General features: G+C 53.2%; 1 protein-coding gene across 9 annotated transcripts in view; it reads right to left on the reverse strand.

The window, feature by feature from the left end:
• Nucleotides 1-14,670, reverse strand: part of SMG6 (SMG6 nonsense mediated mRNA decay factor) — a 242,658-nt gene that overhangs the window by 3,981 nt on the left and 224,007 nt on the right. For all 9 annotated transcript variants that reach the window (XM_009189336.4, XM_017950238.3, XM_017950240.3 and 6 more), the window contains 3 exons: nucleotides 4,915-5,068; nucleotides 1,635-1,846; nucleotides 1,244-1,325 (listed from right to left, as the gene is read on the reverse strand). In XM_009189336.4, the coding sequence (XP_009187600.1) occupies nucleotides 1,244-1,325; nucleotides 1,635-1,846; nucleotides 4,915-5,068 (448 nt within the window). The remainder of the gene's footprint in view (nucleotides 1-1,243; nucleotides 1,326-1,634; nucleotides 1,847-4,914; nucleotides 5,069-14,670) is intronic.

Consider the following 14,670-nt stretch of genomic DNA (forward strand, 5'->3'; position numbering starts at 1 on the left):
GGGGAGAGGAAGGTGGCCCTGGGTGAGAGGATGCTCAGAGACCACTCAGCTGCTGGGGACAGAACATAAGCTCCTCTGTTGGCTCAGCCAGGTCTCCTTTTATCACTCTAATGCTCCTATCTGGTCCTGAGGGAGATGGCATGCAAACCCGGTGGCAGGACAGGACCTCTCTTGAGCAGCAGCTGTGGGCTCGTAACCAGCCCCTAGTAAAGAGACTCATGCAGGAGTGAGGGGCTGTGTCAGTGTGGAGAGAAGACGCAGGGAGAGTCAGCTCCCAGAGCAGCCTGAATGCGAGGGCTAGAAACACCGACAGAAAGGAGATAGCAGCAGAGACGGAAAGGCAACGACAAGAGACCACTTATAGGTAGACAGAAACGAAAGTGAGAACTGCCAGCTCTGCAGATGACACAGAGCTGGCAGGTCCTAGGAATTCCTTCCAAATGAAAAAATGCCAGAATCCTGGGAGCCAGGAGCAGAAAACCTGAGTGTCACTGACCTGTGGGGTGATGCATGGAGGCCAGCCAGCTCAGGGTTGAGGGTGAGGTGGTCAAGCGCTTGGCTGAGAACTCCAGAGTGGGCCTTTGGCCCAAAGATGAGATTCTGCTTATCCCAAAAGGTCTTGAAAACCAGGCTGAGGGCTCGGTCCTCAAGCTCTCACCTACCTCTAACTCTAGCCAGCCTTCAAAGTGCTATAACTCGTGACCAAAGAGACCAGAAAGCAAAGCCCACTATTGACTGGGGAAGTGCCTCTGCCCCAGGCCTGAAATAGGGTAAACATTCAGTGGTGAACTGAGAAGGTAGGAAGGTGAGCATGGCCAAGAAAGGGAACTGTGCCCTAGGGACCCCTGGGGGCTGCCCTCAGAGCTGCAGAGGGCTGGGCTCGGGAGACCATGGCCAGAACCAGCTACAGTGAATCATAAAGACATTCTTGCTGTCAGAGGGAACTCACTGAGGACACCCAAGAAAGGAAATGGATGCACGCTGGGTGAAGAACCTCACGGCCTAGGGCTGGGCTTCCTGGGCTAGGCTCATCTCTAGTTGGCCCAGGGTGCCCCTGGCATTCCCTGGGGCTTGGGGGAGCCAGGACAGGGAGGTTGGGCCTCAGGCGTGCATCAGCCCTGAGCACCGATTCCTTAGACTTCCCAGGCCAGAGTCAGTGGAGCCCTTCTCAGGGGCTGAGGATGGGCAGGACGAGGCAGGGCAGGGGGATGGGAGATCCCAAAGCAGAGGGGCAAAGCTGTACCTTTGCTGGCAGGCATGAAGTCCTTAGCCTTGTCTTTGCAGTAGTGGAGGCAGCAGGACAGGATGAGATCATCGTTGTTACCCTGGAGGAAGACACGTGTGAGAAGCATCACTGGGCAGAAGGGGGCGCCATGCGGAGGAGGAGGAGGGATCCTCTGCCTCTGGGGCCCTGGGCAGGGCCACCTCCGAGATCCCTCCCATGCATGCCCTGGCCCTGTCTGGCCTGGTCTGCGCTAAGAGTGATTTAGGGGAGAAGGAGCTCCCCCACCTGGGCCTCCATGGTGGCTGGCCCTCAGCTGCCCGGGCTGATGGGTCTCCTTCAGCCCTTCCTTCCTGGAGACCTTGTTCTGAAAGCTGGCTGTGGGCTTTCCCTTCCGGCCGAGGGGTCTCACCAGCTGGCCAGTGATGTCCTCACTGCGGAAGGCGATGGATTCAAGTTCATTGCCACGGCTGGTCAGGGCTCGCAGGCAAGAGTCCCGACTCTCGAATCGCTGCTCAAGGAACTCGATGGACTTGCGGGCCTTTTCTTGTACCACACGGGCATAGCCCCCAGCCCGGTGGTCTGTCTCCTGTCCCTTGGCCAGGCCGTCCAGCTCATTGATCACTGATGAGACAGAGCCCCCCAAGACATCAGCCTCAGCCATCAGCTTTCACCCTAGGCCTCGGTCCATTCACTGTCCCAGCCAGCACCTTCCCAGACCAGAATCCATCCTTCCCCCGCAGGAGGCTTCCAATGAAACGAGGGCCAGAGGGGAGCTTGTGGGGGCAACAAGTGTCTGAAACTTCCACAGGGCTCTTCCCCCTTTCTGTCTCTTCTCCTGGGCCCTGCCCTCCTCTTGGGAGGAACTTAAAGGAATCTTCTGGAGCTGCTGTATTTAGAGGAAGAAATCTGGTTCCTCTATTACACTCCTTGATTATAAGACCGACGTGGAAGGGTCCCTCAGGAGAGGCCAGGGTATGCAGCGGCTCAAGGGAAAGGGAGGAGTCCTTCCTCAACTTCTTGGGCCCCCACACACAGCAGTGCAGGAGGGGTAAAGTTCTACCCCCAACCCCACTGGCGGAGTGCAGGGAGGCCACCATGGAGGAAGGGGCAGTCACAGCCTCATTTGCAAGGCCCTAGTATGCCTCAAAGCCAGAACCTTGGCATATCTACCTTCTCTGATACTGCACGTGTGTGTGTGTGTGTGTGTATGTGTGCATATCCGTATGTGTCTGTGTGTGTATGCATGTGTGTGCATGTCTGTGTGTGTGTGTGTGTGTGTGTGTGTATGTGCCTGTCTGCTGCCTATGTGTCTGGGACATGGCTTCATTTTCTGGTGAAGATTCTTTCCAAAATTCCAGCCAAAAGCCTGAGGTCAAGTGGGAAATATGTACTCCTTGGGGGCTCTGGGAGAGTTTGGGGTCTGAGGCCTCTCCTTAGTACAGTGATTCATGGCTCAGGGAGCCGGCGTGAGCACGCTGTTCCATGGTGAGCCTGGCACTCATTGTCTGGGTATTCGGAGACACTTTCTGGAAAGGGCCCACGTGGGAACACACACACACACACACACACACACACACACACACACACACAGTGCCCATGCTTTCAGCACCCTGAGGCTGCAGTGTCCACACAATGCATGGCTGAGGTTGGGAAGCAGTGGTAGATGGGTGTACGGTACAGCAAACAACATCAAACAGGAAAAACGGGTATTCTATCCCAAAATCTGCTTTCCTGCTTCCAAACTAAACAGGCTTCAAAGAGGAAGCTTGTTTGTGCTTCTGCACCAGGCGGGGCTTCTCCATGCTGGGGTCAGGTCTATGGAGCACAGAGCAGGTTAAAGAGCACCAGAAACAAGAAGGGAAAGTTGGCGGCTTAACCCTTTGCTGCTCTGGGCACAGGGCGTGAGTCCACCAAGGAAAGCATCAGTAAACAGGAGCCCTCCTCTTATAGCCCCTGAGAGAGTCCAGGGACCTGCCCAGCTGAGGCAGGTTCGGAGAGGCTGGCCTGTATGGTGGCTGCACAACCGTCAGTTCCCAGCACCCTCAGGCAGCGTCTCTTTGTCCTGCATGTATTTGCTGGGTATTCTCATACGTTTGCTCCCTCCCCACCAAATCCGGATTTCCTTACTAAACCCTAAGCTCCTCAGGGCTACAGCTCTGCCATTCACTGGATCTCTCAAGAACAAGGAGACTGGCCCACAGTAGGGGGTGCAATCAGTGCTGGTGACCAAAAACCCTGGTAGCCTGGAATGGTGTCTGAGGCACCTTCCGGCTCTTAGGGGGCTCCTGAGATGTCCGCAGCCTCTTTCAGTTGTACCATTTCCTGACCATCTAGCAAAACACTTTCTTTCCCCTGGAAAACTCCTGGGTAGGAAAGCAGAGAGACATATGACCCAGCAAGGCGCCCGCCCCAGGACCCAGTGAGGGAAAAGGGAAAGCCTGGGACAACGTGATTGTTCTGCTGCCCTGCCTTGGTGACAGAAACCGCTCTACTGTTGAAGAGCAGAAAGCCTTCCCTTAGGTCTAAGGGCCTGGATTTAAGAGGTTCTGGCCAGGCCACATGGGGAGGGGAAGGAAGACGGGGAGGGTGGAGGCAGGGAGGAGGGCTGCTTCAGTGCCAACATTCTCAGGTGGTGCTAACGTGTTTCCCACAACCCCCCAGGGTTCTGTAGCCTCTGCAGGGGCGGATGTTTCCTGCCCTTTGTTTCCACCCCCATCTGGCACTAAGACACTTGGGACTGGGAGGGAAGGCCCAATGGAACATCTTGGCATGGATGTCAAAGGTGGCTTGGCAGGCAGACTGCCAGTCTGGTGGCTTTTCCAGAAGACAAGGCTCTCAAACTTGCTCTAAGTAGCTGCTGAGAAGGGGACGTGTAAACGCCTGGGCCTCCCAATAATCTCCTAGACCCTGTCCCTCCACAGAGGCCATCAGCTAGATACGAGCCCAGAGCCCAGAGCCCCGAGCCCAGAGCCCACCCTGACGCTGACCCACCACAGAGCTCCAAGAACTAAGGGTACCCAGACGGTCCCGTGGAGACAGCCCAGCTGGGCCTCTCTGGCTAGAGGGTGGGAAAGCAAGCTAGCTGGGTCCTGAGATGCTGACCCTGCACCAGCACCAAGGCCCAGACAGTGGAAGGGCCCAAGTGGTAGGAATCCACAGGCATGAGCCAAGGGCTTGCTCGGGAGGGTTCCTGCTGGCCTAGCCTTAGGGTGACACTGGCCAGAAGAATGCTACCTCGAACCAACAGAATGATCATGAAAAGCTACAAGACAATCAGACCAAAGGCATCTAACCACTTCAAAATCCTCCCAGCCTCCCTGCCAGACCACCCAGCAGCACCGCCGTTATCTGCCAGGGCTGAGTGTTTACCAATAACGGGAACCAGCTTTGCTGTTTTACTGCAAGCTTTATAAGGATAAAAACAAGGGCTGGGCTCATGCAGCCTCTGGTTGCTGGGACACAGGAGTCCATTTGCTCAAGCAGTTTAAGCCATGGATCAGCCATGATAATTTGAACTGCTTTGATTATTAAACAATTTTCTTTGCCCCACGCATTCCCTACTCCCCTGCAAATCCTGTCTTACACACGCACAGCAGGGCTCTGCCTGCCCGGCCCCCAGGCCGTGGGGCGTGTGTGGAGGGGGCTGCTGTGCACGTGCAAGGCTGCTCTGCCCTTCCCGCCTGACTCACCGATCAGGGGCACCACCAGGATGTACTTCCTGCTCTCCAGCAGCCGCGCCAGACTGGCCAGGTGGTCAATGAAGCCATTGGTGTCTGGTACGAGGAACAAAGGTCTGATTTCGAGCTCCATCTGCCTCATCTGACTGTGGTCCTCCAGGACAGCCTACGGGGACACAGAGTGGTGAATGAGCCAGGCAGTGAGCAGGCAAGCAGGTGGGTGAGCCAGGGCCCTGATACTATGGTGTGTCAGCATCCTGCCCCTAGGAGCCTCTTCCCCTCCAGAGTAATAACCAGCCCCAGTCAGGCCCGAGGGACAGGCCTAAGGGCTGAGCACAGCACTGCAATAAAAACAGAGATCAAGTGGCCCCAGGAATGGCATGGTAAAACCCTGCCTAGGGCTGAGAAAGGATCCTGAGGATATTCAAAATAACAGGTCTCTCAAAGTAAGACTGGGACTAAAATTCAGTAAGGGAGAATTAGGTTCCTTAGATATGACAGTGGTTTCATATATATTATCTAGAAAGCCTACAGAGGGGGTACTTTTCAATCTAGACATGAATATGCAAACAGAATCTGTTATTTTGATTTACTCCACTGTGCAGCTAAAACAAAACAAAACAAAACAAAATATAGCCTGGGCAACATGCTAAAACTCTGTCTCTACAAAAAAAAATTAGCTGGGTGTGGTGGCACACGCCTCTGGTCTCAGCTATTTGGGAGGCTGACATGGGAGGACTCCTTGAGCCCTGGAGGCAGAGGCTGCAGTGAGCTGAGATCGCACAACTGCACTCTACCCTGGGTGACAGCGAGACCCTGTCTCAAAACACAAAAACAACAACAACAAACAACGAACAATGAAGTTTAAACTCAAACGCTATAGGAAAAAGTGATACTGACAGCTAATAATACGAAATTCTCCTGCAGCAGTAGCCGAAGACCATGCAATGTGATGAATTAAGACCCAACTCATGTGTCTGCAAACAGCAACACCGAGGCTGATCACAATGGCCCACCACCTTGCCCTTGTCCAGCACGGTTTCCTAAACACTGGTCTTTTCTGTTCTACTTCTGCTCCTTTGCCACGAATCTGTACAAGCTACACTACTATTGGCTCAATGTTTTTCTTTAAACTGACTTGGTCACTTTTTTTGCTTAGCCTCTTCTTCAGCAACCATATCATGGTACTAAGCAACTGACAGCCTAGTCATATGCTTACTAGTGCAAGCTAAACTACCAAACAAAAAGTAGATACAAGAATAAAAGCGGAAGAGTGTCCTTGGCCCCACTGACCCACCGCCTCCTCTAGCACCTCTCACCAAGCACGTGGCCCAGCGCTTGCCTTCCCTGTGGACTTTCACAGTTCTCAGGAAGTTCCCGAGAGATGCACATTTGCGAAAGTCCGATTTTCTTCTCTTGACAGCCTTACGCGTGTGGTAGCGGCCCTTCGAGACAGGCTCTGGGTGTCTGTCACTACAAAACATGGCCACTACTGTACTGCTTCCTCTTCTGAGGACCACGGCCAAGACTCGAACTGATCTGCTGGCACCTGCCCAGACAGCATGCTCCCTGAGCAGGGAGGTAGAGGGCACCCACACAAACCTGGCCGGGCCAGGAGGGCAGGTCCCAGCCCTGTCACACCCTCTTATGGCCTTCTGCCACAGAGCAACTTGCAGAGACCCAGATGCAGGCACAGGGCAGGGGAAGTGGACGTGCGTGCCAACTGAGATGGGGCCCACAGTGCTGGGTCCTGGCCACCAACAGTCAGTGAGGAGGCTGCTCAGGTTTCACTGACAGTGACAGTAAAACTGAAAGGGCATGCCTTCAAATGATGGGGGTGGCTTCTCTGTGACCTGCCAGGGACCTCTCCCTATGAGTAAGTTGTTGTTGCCACTGCCACCACAGCTGGTGAAGGCACAGGCCACAGGACGCTGGCAGGCATGAGAAATGCAGCTCAGGGGCCCGCTCTGCTGAAGTCTTCCTACTGGTCTCACCTCATGAGGGCAAAGGTGCCACTACTGCGGGCGACCTTCCCATGGCAGGCAGGTCACTGACACTCTGCATAGGGCTGCCACCTACAGGGTGACATGCATTCCAACAAACCTGACTTGGGCATTTTGTAAGAACAGGAAATGGTCCCCACTCAGGTTCAGTAAACCCCTCTCTGCCCTTTCTCCTCTTGCGGAGGAGCATCAGCACTCTCGTTCCTCATTTCCCAGGCCATGCGCTCTCTGTCCAGCTCTTCTGCTGCCAGGCATGCTTTCCTGATACCGTGGCTCTCAAATCTGTCTTTCTGGGTGAGCAGGGACAGAATAAGCATGGCTCAGGGAGACTCAGGAGCAGTGGCAGGTGGAGTGACAGGGGCGGGGGGTCCAGCTCTGCACTGTGCCTCTGCCCCGCAAGTCCACTCCCATCTCAGTTCTCCTGCCTTGAGAAACGACTGTCCAGCCTGGTCTGACTATCAAGGAAGTGGAACTGGCTGCCATTTTTTTTTTTTTTTACCCTATGTGAACAGTCAGCTCCTAAGCTCTGGTACCATTCTACCTCTACTGCTGGCAATTAGGCAGGACGGCCTTGAAGCCAAGTGGTCGAGGGAGGCTGGGGACAAACTGAGCCTACCTGTGTGTTCTGATGGCAGGACAGGAGAAAAATCTAGAAGCAAGGTCCAGAGACACTCTAACTTCCCCGGGTTCTTAGCTCTGGCTTGTGGCTAGAAAGGTGAACAGGCCGCAGCCTTTCGGAGAGGGCAGCCCTGCCACTTCCCTGGGGGTGGGGTGGGGCCAAGCCCCGTGAGGGTGGTCGGAGCTGTACTGCCATCATCCGGTCCCAGGGACGCCTGCAGACAACTTCCCTTAACCTGGCTCTGCCCAGTGAGTCACCAAACAACTGCTTCCTGTTCCCCGCATGCCCTCACGAAGTCTCAGGAGATGAGATGAAGCTGCTCTCTCTTCTCCTGGGGTACCGGTGGGCCTCTGGGGGGGTCACACCTGGGTCACAAGACTGGCTCAGTCCCCTTAAAAAGAGCAGCAGGCCGACGAGGGCTTTGGAGTCCACAGGCACCCTTCTACGGGTGTCTGCATTTCCGGCCCTTTCTGAGTGGCGCTGTGTGTGTGTGTGTGTGTTTAGCATCTGCCCTCCCAACTTTTCCAGATTTTACCCGTCAGATTCCTGGCAGCTGTGCACGGCGCCTGTGCCGGCCGTCACGTCCCATTCCGATCTCTGGGTCGCACGGTAAGAGGAGGACACAGGATGCGCAGGGAGTGAAAAAGTGATGTTGGTGGGGAGACTGCCAAGTCCCCACTCGCAGCCATGGGACACTTGGGGAGCAAGGGAAGCATGCCGCTGTGGAGTTCAGAGGCCGGTAGTGAGGTTTATTTTTGTTTGTATGAGTAAAAAGCTGCAGAAGCCTCTGGTGGGGGTGAGGGGGGTGCAATCGGAATGCTGTGGTTCAGACAGACTGGCCCTGGCATGGAGTCAAGTGTGCTGACCCGGAAGGAGAGTTCCACAGGAACCTTCTAGCAGCAGCTAAGGTTGGGCCACAGTGATCCCTGGATAGTGCACTTGGAACTCAAGCGACGTATGGACACTCTCAATCAGACTGGTGGCAATAAGGACTTGAGTTGGCATAAAATGTGTGAGAGAAAAATAATTCTGTTTCTGGAAGGTGCTAAGTAACCAATTTTCTCTGAGGTATGGGAGTTTCCTGGAGCAAGCTGGCAGAGAACTGGGAAACAGATACACAATAATACCTAAGGAGGAAGCTAACAGGCTTGGGTCTCCAGAAAAACTCTTGCAGGTTAAGTTCCTTCTCACAGTGGAGATGATCTTATGATGCTTACTGTTGCAAGCGGGGACACTGAGCATTACAAACAGCAATTCAATGAGCTGACACAAGAGGTGTGGCGCTTGGAGAACCTGGACCATGAAGCAGAGCAAGACCAGGAGAGGGCCTTCGGAGGTTTTCCTTCTGCTTAGGGGCTCCCATAGGGATCGTGGCTGCTTCCTTCCCTCTACAGGGTGAAGAATCATTCATCCCTGAGCCTCTCTGGCCAGAGCAATGTCTTCAACAGAAATTAAAAGGTTTGTAACACAGGAGATTTCCACATTCGCCTTACATATGAAAGTACCTAGCAAAGTGCCCGACACGTATTAGTAACTCAACAAACGCCGCCTTCTTTTCTTCCTTCCCAACTCCGTTTTTCATTTTCTACACGCCCAGAGGATAACATCTGGGGGAAACCACCAGGAAACAGAGTGGGGGATGAGGAGGGGTGGAGTAGAGGACTACTCATGTTTTTTTTTTGAGATGGAGTCTCGCTCTGATGCCCAGGCTGGAGTGCAATGGCACGATCTCTGCTCACTGCAATCTCTGCCTCCCGGGTTCAAGCAATTCTCCTGCCTCGGCCTCCGGAGTAGCCGGGATTACAGGCGTGAGCCAACACGCCCGGCTAATTTTTATATTTTTGGTAGAGATGGGTTGTCACCATGTTGGCCACACTGGTCTCAAACTCCTGACCTCAAGTGATCTGCTGCCTCAGTCCCCCAAAGTACTGGGATTACAAGCGTAAGTCACTGTGCCCAGCTTTTTTTTTTTTTTTTTTAAAGAGACATGAGTCTCAGGCCAGGCACAGTGGCTCACTCCTATACTCCCAGCACTTTGGGAGGCCGAGGCGGGTGGATCACGAGGTCAGGAGTTCGAGACCATCCTGGCCAACATGGTGAAACCCTGTCTCTACTAAAAATACAAAAATTAGCTGGATGTGGTGGCTCATGCCTGTAATCTCGGCCACTCGGGAGGCTGAGGCAGGAGAAATGCTTGAACCCAGGCAGCAGAGGTTGCAGTGAGCCGACATGGTGCCCCTGCACTCCAGCCTGGGCAACAAAGCAAGACTCCGTCTCAAACAAAAAAAAAAAAAAGAGAGACAGAGTCTCATCCAAGCCTGACCAACATGGTGAGACCCCATCTCTACTAAAAATATAAAAATTAGCCGGGCATGGTGGCGCATGCCTGTAATCCCAGCACTTTGGGAGGCAGAGGTGGACAGACTGCTTAGGTCAGGAGTTTGAGACCAGCATGGACAATATAGCGAAACTCCATCTCTACTAAAACTACAAAAATCAGCCGGGGATGGTGGCACACGCCTGTAATCCCAGCTACTCAGGAGGCTGAGGCAGGAGAATTGCTTGAACCTGGGAGGCAGAGGTTATAGTGAGCCGAGACCATGCCACTGCACTCTAGCCTGGGCAACAAGAGCGAAACTCCCATCTCAAAAAAAAAAAAAAAAAAAAAAAAGAGAGAGTCTAACTCTGTCACCCAGGCTGGAGTGCAGTGGTGTGATCACAGGTCACTGCAGCCTCAAACTCCCAGGTTCAAGTGATCCTCCCGCCTCGGCCTCCCGAGTACCTGGGACTACAGGTGTGTGCCACCATGCCTGGCTACTGATTTCTATTAAAAGACTTATTGTATATATGTATCTTCACTATGTGGATGTGTAAATGAAAAATTGGAAATAAAATAAAAATAGGAACAGTGAGTGAGATAAGAACTGGCTGATGGTTCATCTTGGGCCAGCAGAAGCCAAAGGGGGCAGATATTAAGTGTGCTAGAGAAGGCAGGCAGAGCCACCAGCAGCATCCCCTGGGAGCAGGAGGAAGAGCATCTTCGTTTGGGGTACACTGCTAATGAAAAAAAGTGCTGCGTAGAACAGCTTTTCTGGATGTCCAAAGGTACCACAGAACTTAATATATTCTTGCATTCTTTTAAAATATAACTATGGCAATTTGTTTGCTATTTCTTACTGTTTCAGGAAGACTGATCTTATTTTCAAACTAGACTGTAAAGTGCTCAAGGAGAATTGCCTGCTTTTCTGGTGGTTTCCACTGTCATACTTCGCATACCACCTGTTGTATCACAGGACTTCAGGGGACAGTGGGCTCAGTCACTGGGTCTTAGAGCTGAAGGGCACTTAAAGATAATCTGATTGAATTTTAACTAACTTGATCTAAAAAGGCCCTTTCCTGATGGAGGAGAGGGAGTGGCAGGGCTAAGCACGGCACCTCTGAGCTTGCTCCGAGCAGGAGCCTGAAGGCGTTTCAAACAGTGGCCTGGCCACTCTGTGGGAAGACAGGTCCCCAGTGGATGGTGCTGGAGCAAGCTGGAGGCCCGGCACTCAGGTTTTGGGGAGGCTGGAGCGGGCCTGGGTGGGAAGGGCGGATGCCCACTCTACAGGCTGATGTGCTTTCCTGCCTTGACGTGAACGTGCCCCCGGCCTGGTGGTGTGTTGGCTCCCACCCTGTCTCCGACAGCCAGGAGCCAGGGCTGAGTGTCTGCCTTCCGCCAGCTTCCATACAGGTGTGGGGGGCTCTGTGCATACCCCATTGTTCCACAACAGCCCCCCTAGCTGGGTGGCAGTATGAATGGACGGCAGCTAAATTTAGAGTGGAACTCCTGGGGCCTCCACAAAGGAGGGACTACATCTTCAGGAGGGCGGGTGGGCGGGAAAGGGACAGGGGAGAGAAGCTATTTTCAGAACACATGTCATTGCTGGCCACAGAGCAAGACTGTGGCCATAATGCCGAGGGAAACAATAGATGTGGCCAGAGGAAGAGCCTGTTATGTTTCAGGTGGGATGTTTGCAACTGCTCAGGAAACCTGACCCCGCCCGACAGCAGCACAAATCACAGCAGAGCCTCAGAGAGGCAGTGAGGAAGCGGGGGATTCACAGGGCCAGCGCCAGCATGAGGTGCCAAGAGGCCACGCCTCATGCCTGGAGGAGCATTTTCAGTGACTGCTTTGCCCTGGGGGTTTGGTTAGGAATGAAACACTTCTGACCAACTTCCCAAACCATGTACCCTGCCCTGGTCTCTGAACAACTCCAAAGAACGGCAACGGGAACGCAAAGAACTCAGGAGAAAAGCAGCAAGGTGGGCAGCACCAACAGGAGGAGCTGTCTCAGGCAACAAGGCAGAGCGTGGGCTGAGCCGGAGAGTGTGGCCTCAAAGCCCTGGGTGGGCGGACTTGGCGCCCCCAGCATCCAGGGGCCTGCCTGGGTGCTGCAGCTCCAGCTGCACAGGCTCTGAGAGCTCCCCACACCCCTTTTCTGACCTCCAGTCGGCCCCACTCACCAGCCTCTGTGCAACGCCGGAAGCAGGGAGGGACAGGCTGCAGAGGGAGGCCAGGCCTCACCTCCCCCATGCTCGCAGAAGAGCTTAGGCCCAGGGGTCTAGGTAAGAGCAGGGAAGTGGGGGTGTGGTTACAGCCCTAGATCTCACTTGGACTTTATAGCTATCCTGGGGGCCAGGAGGATTTTTTTCAACCCCATCTTCATATCCCCTTCCCCAAACATGTGTGGTTCCTGTTTTGCTACATCTGTGAAAGGCGCTGGGAACTGGGGACTTGCCTTACACCTCTCGGTTAACACCCTGGAGACTGATGGAGTTCAGAGCAGTGTAATTTACAGCCCATCCCTCCAATCTTAATTCACTCGATGCTCCTTTCTTCCTTATTGTATTAGTGTGACCCAGGTACCTGCCAACAATAATGGCCTCTCCAGCTAGGAGCCTCTCCCCCACTCCCAGGACAATTTATACCTTTTCCTTGGATTTTCCCCCCTTAAATTAAACAAAAAGAGGAAAAATAAGAAAAGGTTAGCATGGGTTTGGAGCACTGAAGCCCCCGTGGTTCTGGGCAGGAAGCCAATGGCCTGAGGGCACACATGTGTGTGCTCTCCCAGAAGGGCCTTCACCGGCCCTGTTTTACAGCCACCTCGGCACAGACTCCAGGGTTCACGCATATGGCCAGACAGATGTGTCTGGCTTACGTTCAAGGCTGGAAAATGAAGAATTATGGAAGTGAAGGGCCCCGGGCATTAAAGGGGGGGGAAGGGAAGGGGGGAATTTTTCCTCTGCTGAGAAATCCTCTTGTGGCTGTGAGGCTGGAGGAAGGAGGCTGACAGGAGGCAGGGCCGCCAGCTTGGTGCATGTGGGGCCTGTTCTTAAAGGGGCCACAGTAACCCCAGCTCCAGCTGGCCCGCAGCAGGCCTTCTAGGCTTGGGCCTAAGCAGCCTCCTCAGCAGGAGCTCATCAGGAGAACAGGCAGCCTGGACAGGGCCCGCCAGGGGCACTGGAAGTCAAGTGTTGGAGGAGACCTCCAATCCTGAAGGTGCTGTTGGTCGCTGGAGAGGCAAAAGCTAAACACGAAGCTCCAGAAGGGGATGGATTCTGGCAGCATGTGCTTCCTCGGCATCCTGGACTTCCGTTTTGTATGGACACTCATTCACACTTCAAATCACTTGTCAAGGACTCCACCACATTGTACCATTGTACTACACTCTGGAATGGGATTAGTTCTGTGTCCCCCAGACACTAGCATAGTAAATGCTCAGTGCCACTTGCTAAACTGAGCTGAAGACATGCCTCCCGATTCCAAGGAGTTCACAGTACAATGTGGGAAACAAGTCCAGAAATAACTGTAACATGAGACATGTCAGCAGGTCCACAAATGAAGTCTGATGAGTGTCAAAGGAACACTAAGCAAAGGGAGACGGATCCCTCCTGGGGGAGACCAGGGGTGGCCTCACTGGGGAAATGGAGTTTCATCTGGGGATTGAAGGAGGAATAGAATTTCGACAGGTAACAAGATATATGGAGCAGAAAAAGGGCACTTTGCTTTGAAGGACAAAAAACCCAAGAGTGGAAAAGGGCAGAGCGTGTCTAGGGAGTGGAAAGGAAGGTTAGTGTCACTGTCCAGGCAGGAGGGCCTTGGTGTCTGGACAGGCATTTGACACGCTGTGATTCATTCTGAGGCTTCACGGCAGCTCTAATGTTGGTGCTTTTACCACTTTCACTTTTTAGTGTTTTTAAGAGGTGGGGTTTTGCCATGCTGCAATGGCTATTCACAGGCATGATCACTGCACACCGTAGCCTCGTACTCCCAGGCTCAAGTTATCATCCAGCCTCAGCCTCCTGAGTAGTTTGAACCATAGGCACGTGCCCACTGTGTCCGGCATTACTTTCATTATACAGATGAGGAAACAGGCTCAGAAAAGTTAAATAATCTGCCCAATGTCATATAACTAGTAAGGGTTCATGAGGGATGGGGTAGTGGGAGAAGAGGCTGGAAAACAGACTGGGAACAGATTGAAAAGCCTTAAATGCCAATAATAGGGAATTAGACTTATTTTACAAGCCAAGCAAAGGCCTGATGATTTCTGAGCAGGGGAGTGGCTCCTTCAGGAAAAGAATGATGGAGGCAGCGCAGTGAACAGAAGCCCAGTGGGCAGACTGTGTGCCACAAACTCCAGGAGGTGCCATTCACAGAAACAAGGGAAACAGCACCTTGTGGGGCTGTGCAACACAGGGGCCTTGATTGCTACCCTCTAAGCAGCTACTTGACCTAGAATAGTAGTAGTGGCAATAGAAACAGAGAGGAAAGGAGGGAATAAATGTGTGAATAAACAGTATTTAATATGAAATTAGATACTAGGGATTAAAAGCCAGGGTGGAATTTAAGATGATGCTAGTTGCTACTATTATTGTCACTGAATACATTTTTTTTTTTTTCTTGACAGGGTCTCGCCCGGGGCTAAAGTACAGTGGCTCGATCTTGGCTCACTGCAACCTCCACCTCCCAGGTTCAACCGATTCTCCTGCTTCAGCCTCCTGAGTAGCTGGGAGTACAGGTGCCCGCCACCACGCCCGGCTAATTTTTGTATTTTTAGTGGAGACAGGGCTTCACCATGTTGGCCAGGCTGGTCTTGAACTCCTGAC

Source organism: Papio anubis, chromosome 17, assembly GCF_008728515.1.
Source record: "Papio anubis isolate 15944 chromosome 17, Panubis1.0, whole genome shotgun sequence".
In the NCBI taxonomy this organism is placed as follows: Eukaryota; Metazoa; Chordata; class Mammalia; order Primates; family Cercopithecidae; genus Papio; species Papio anubis.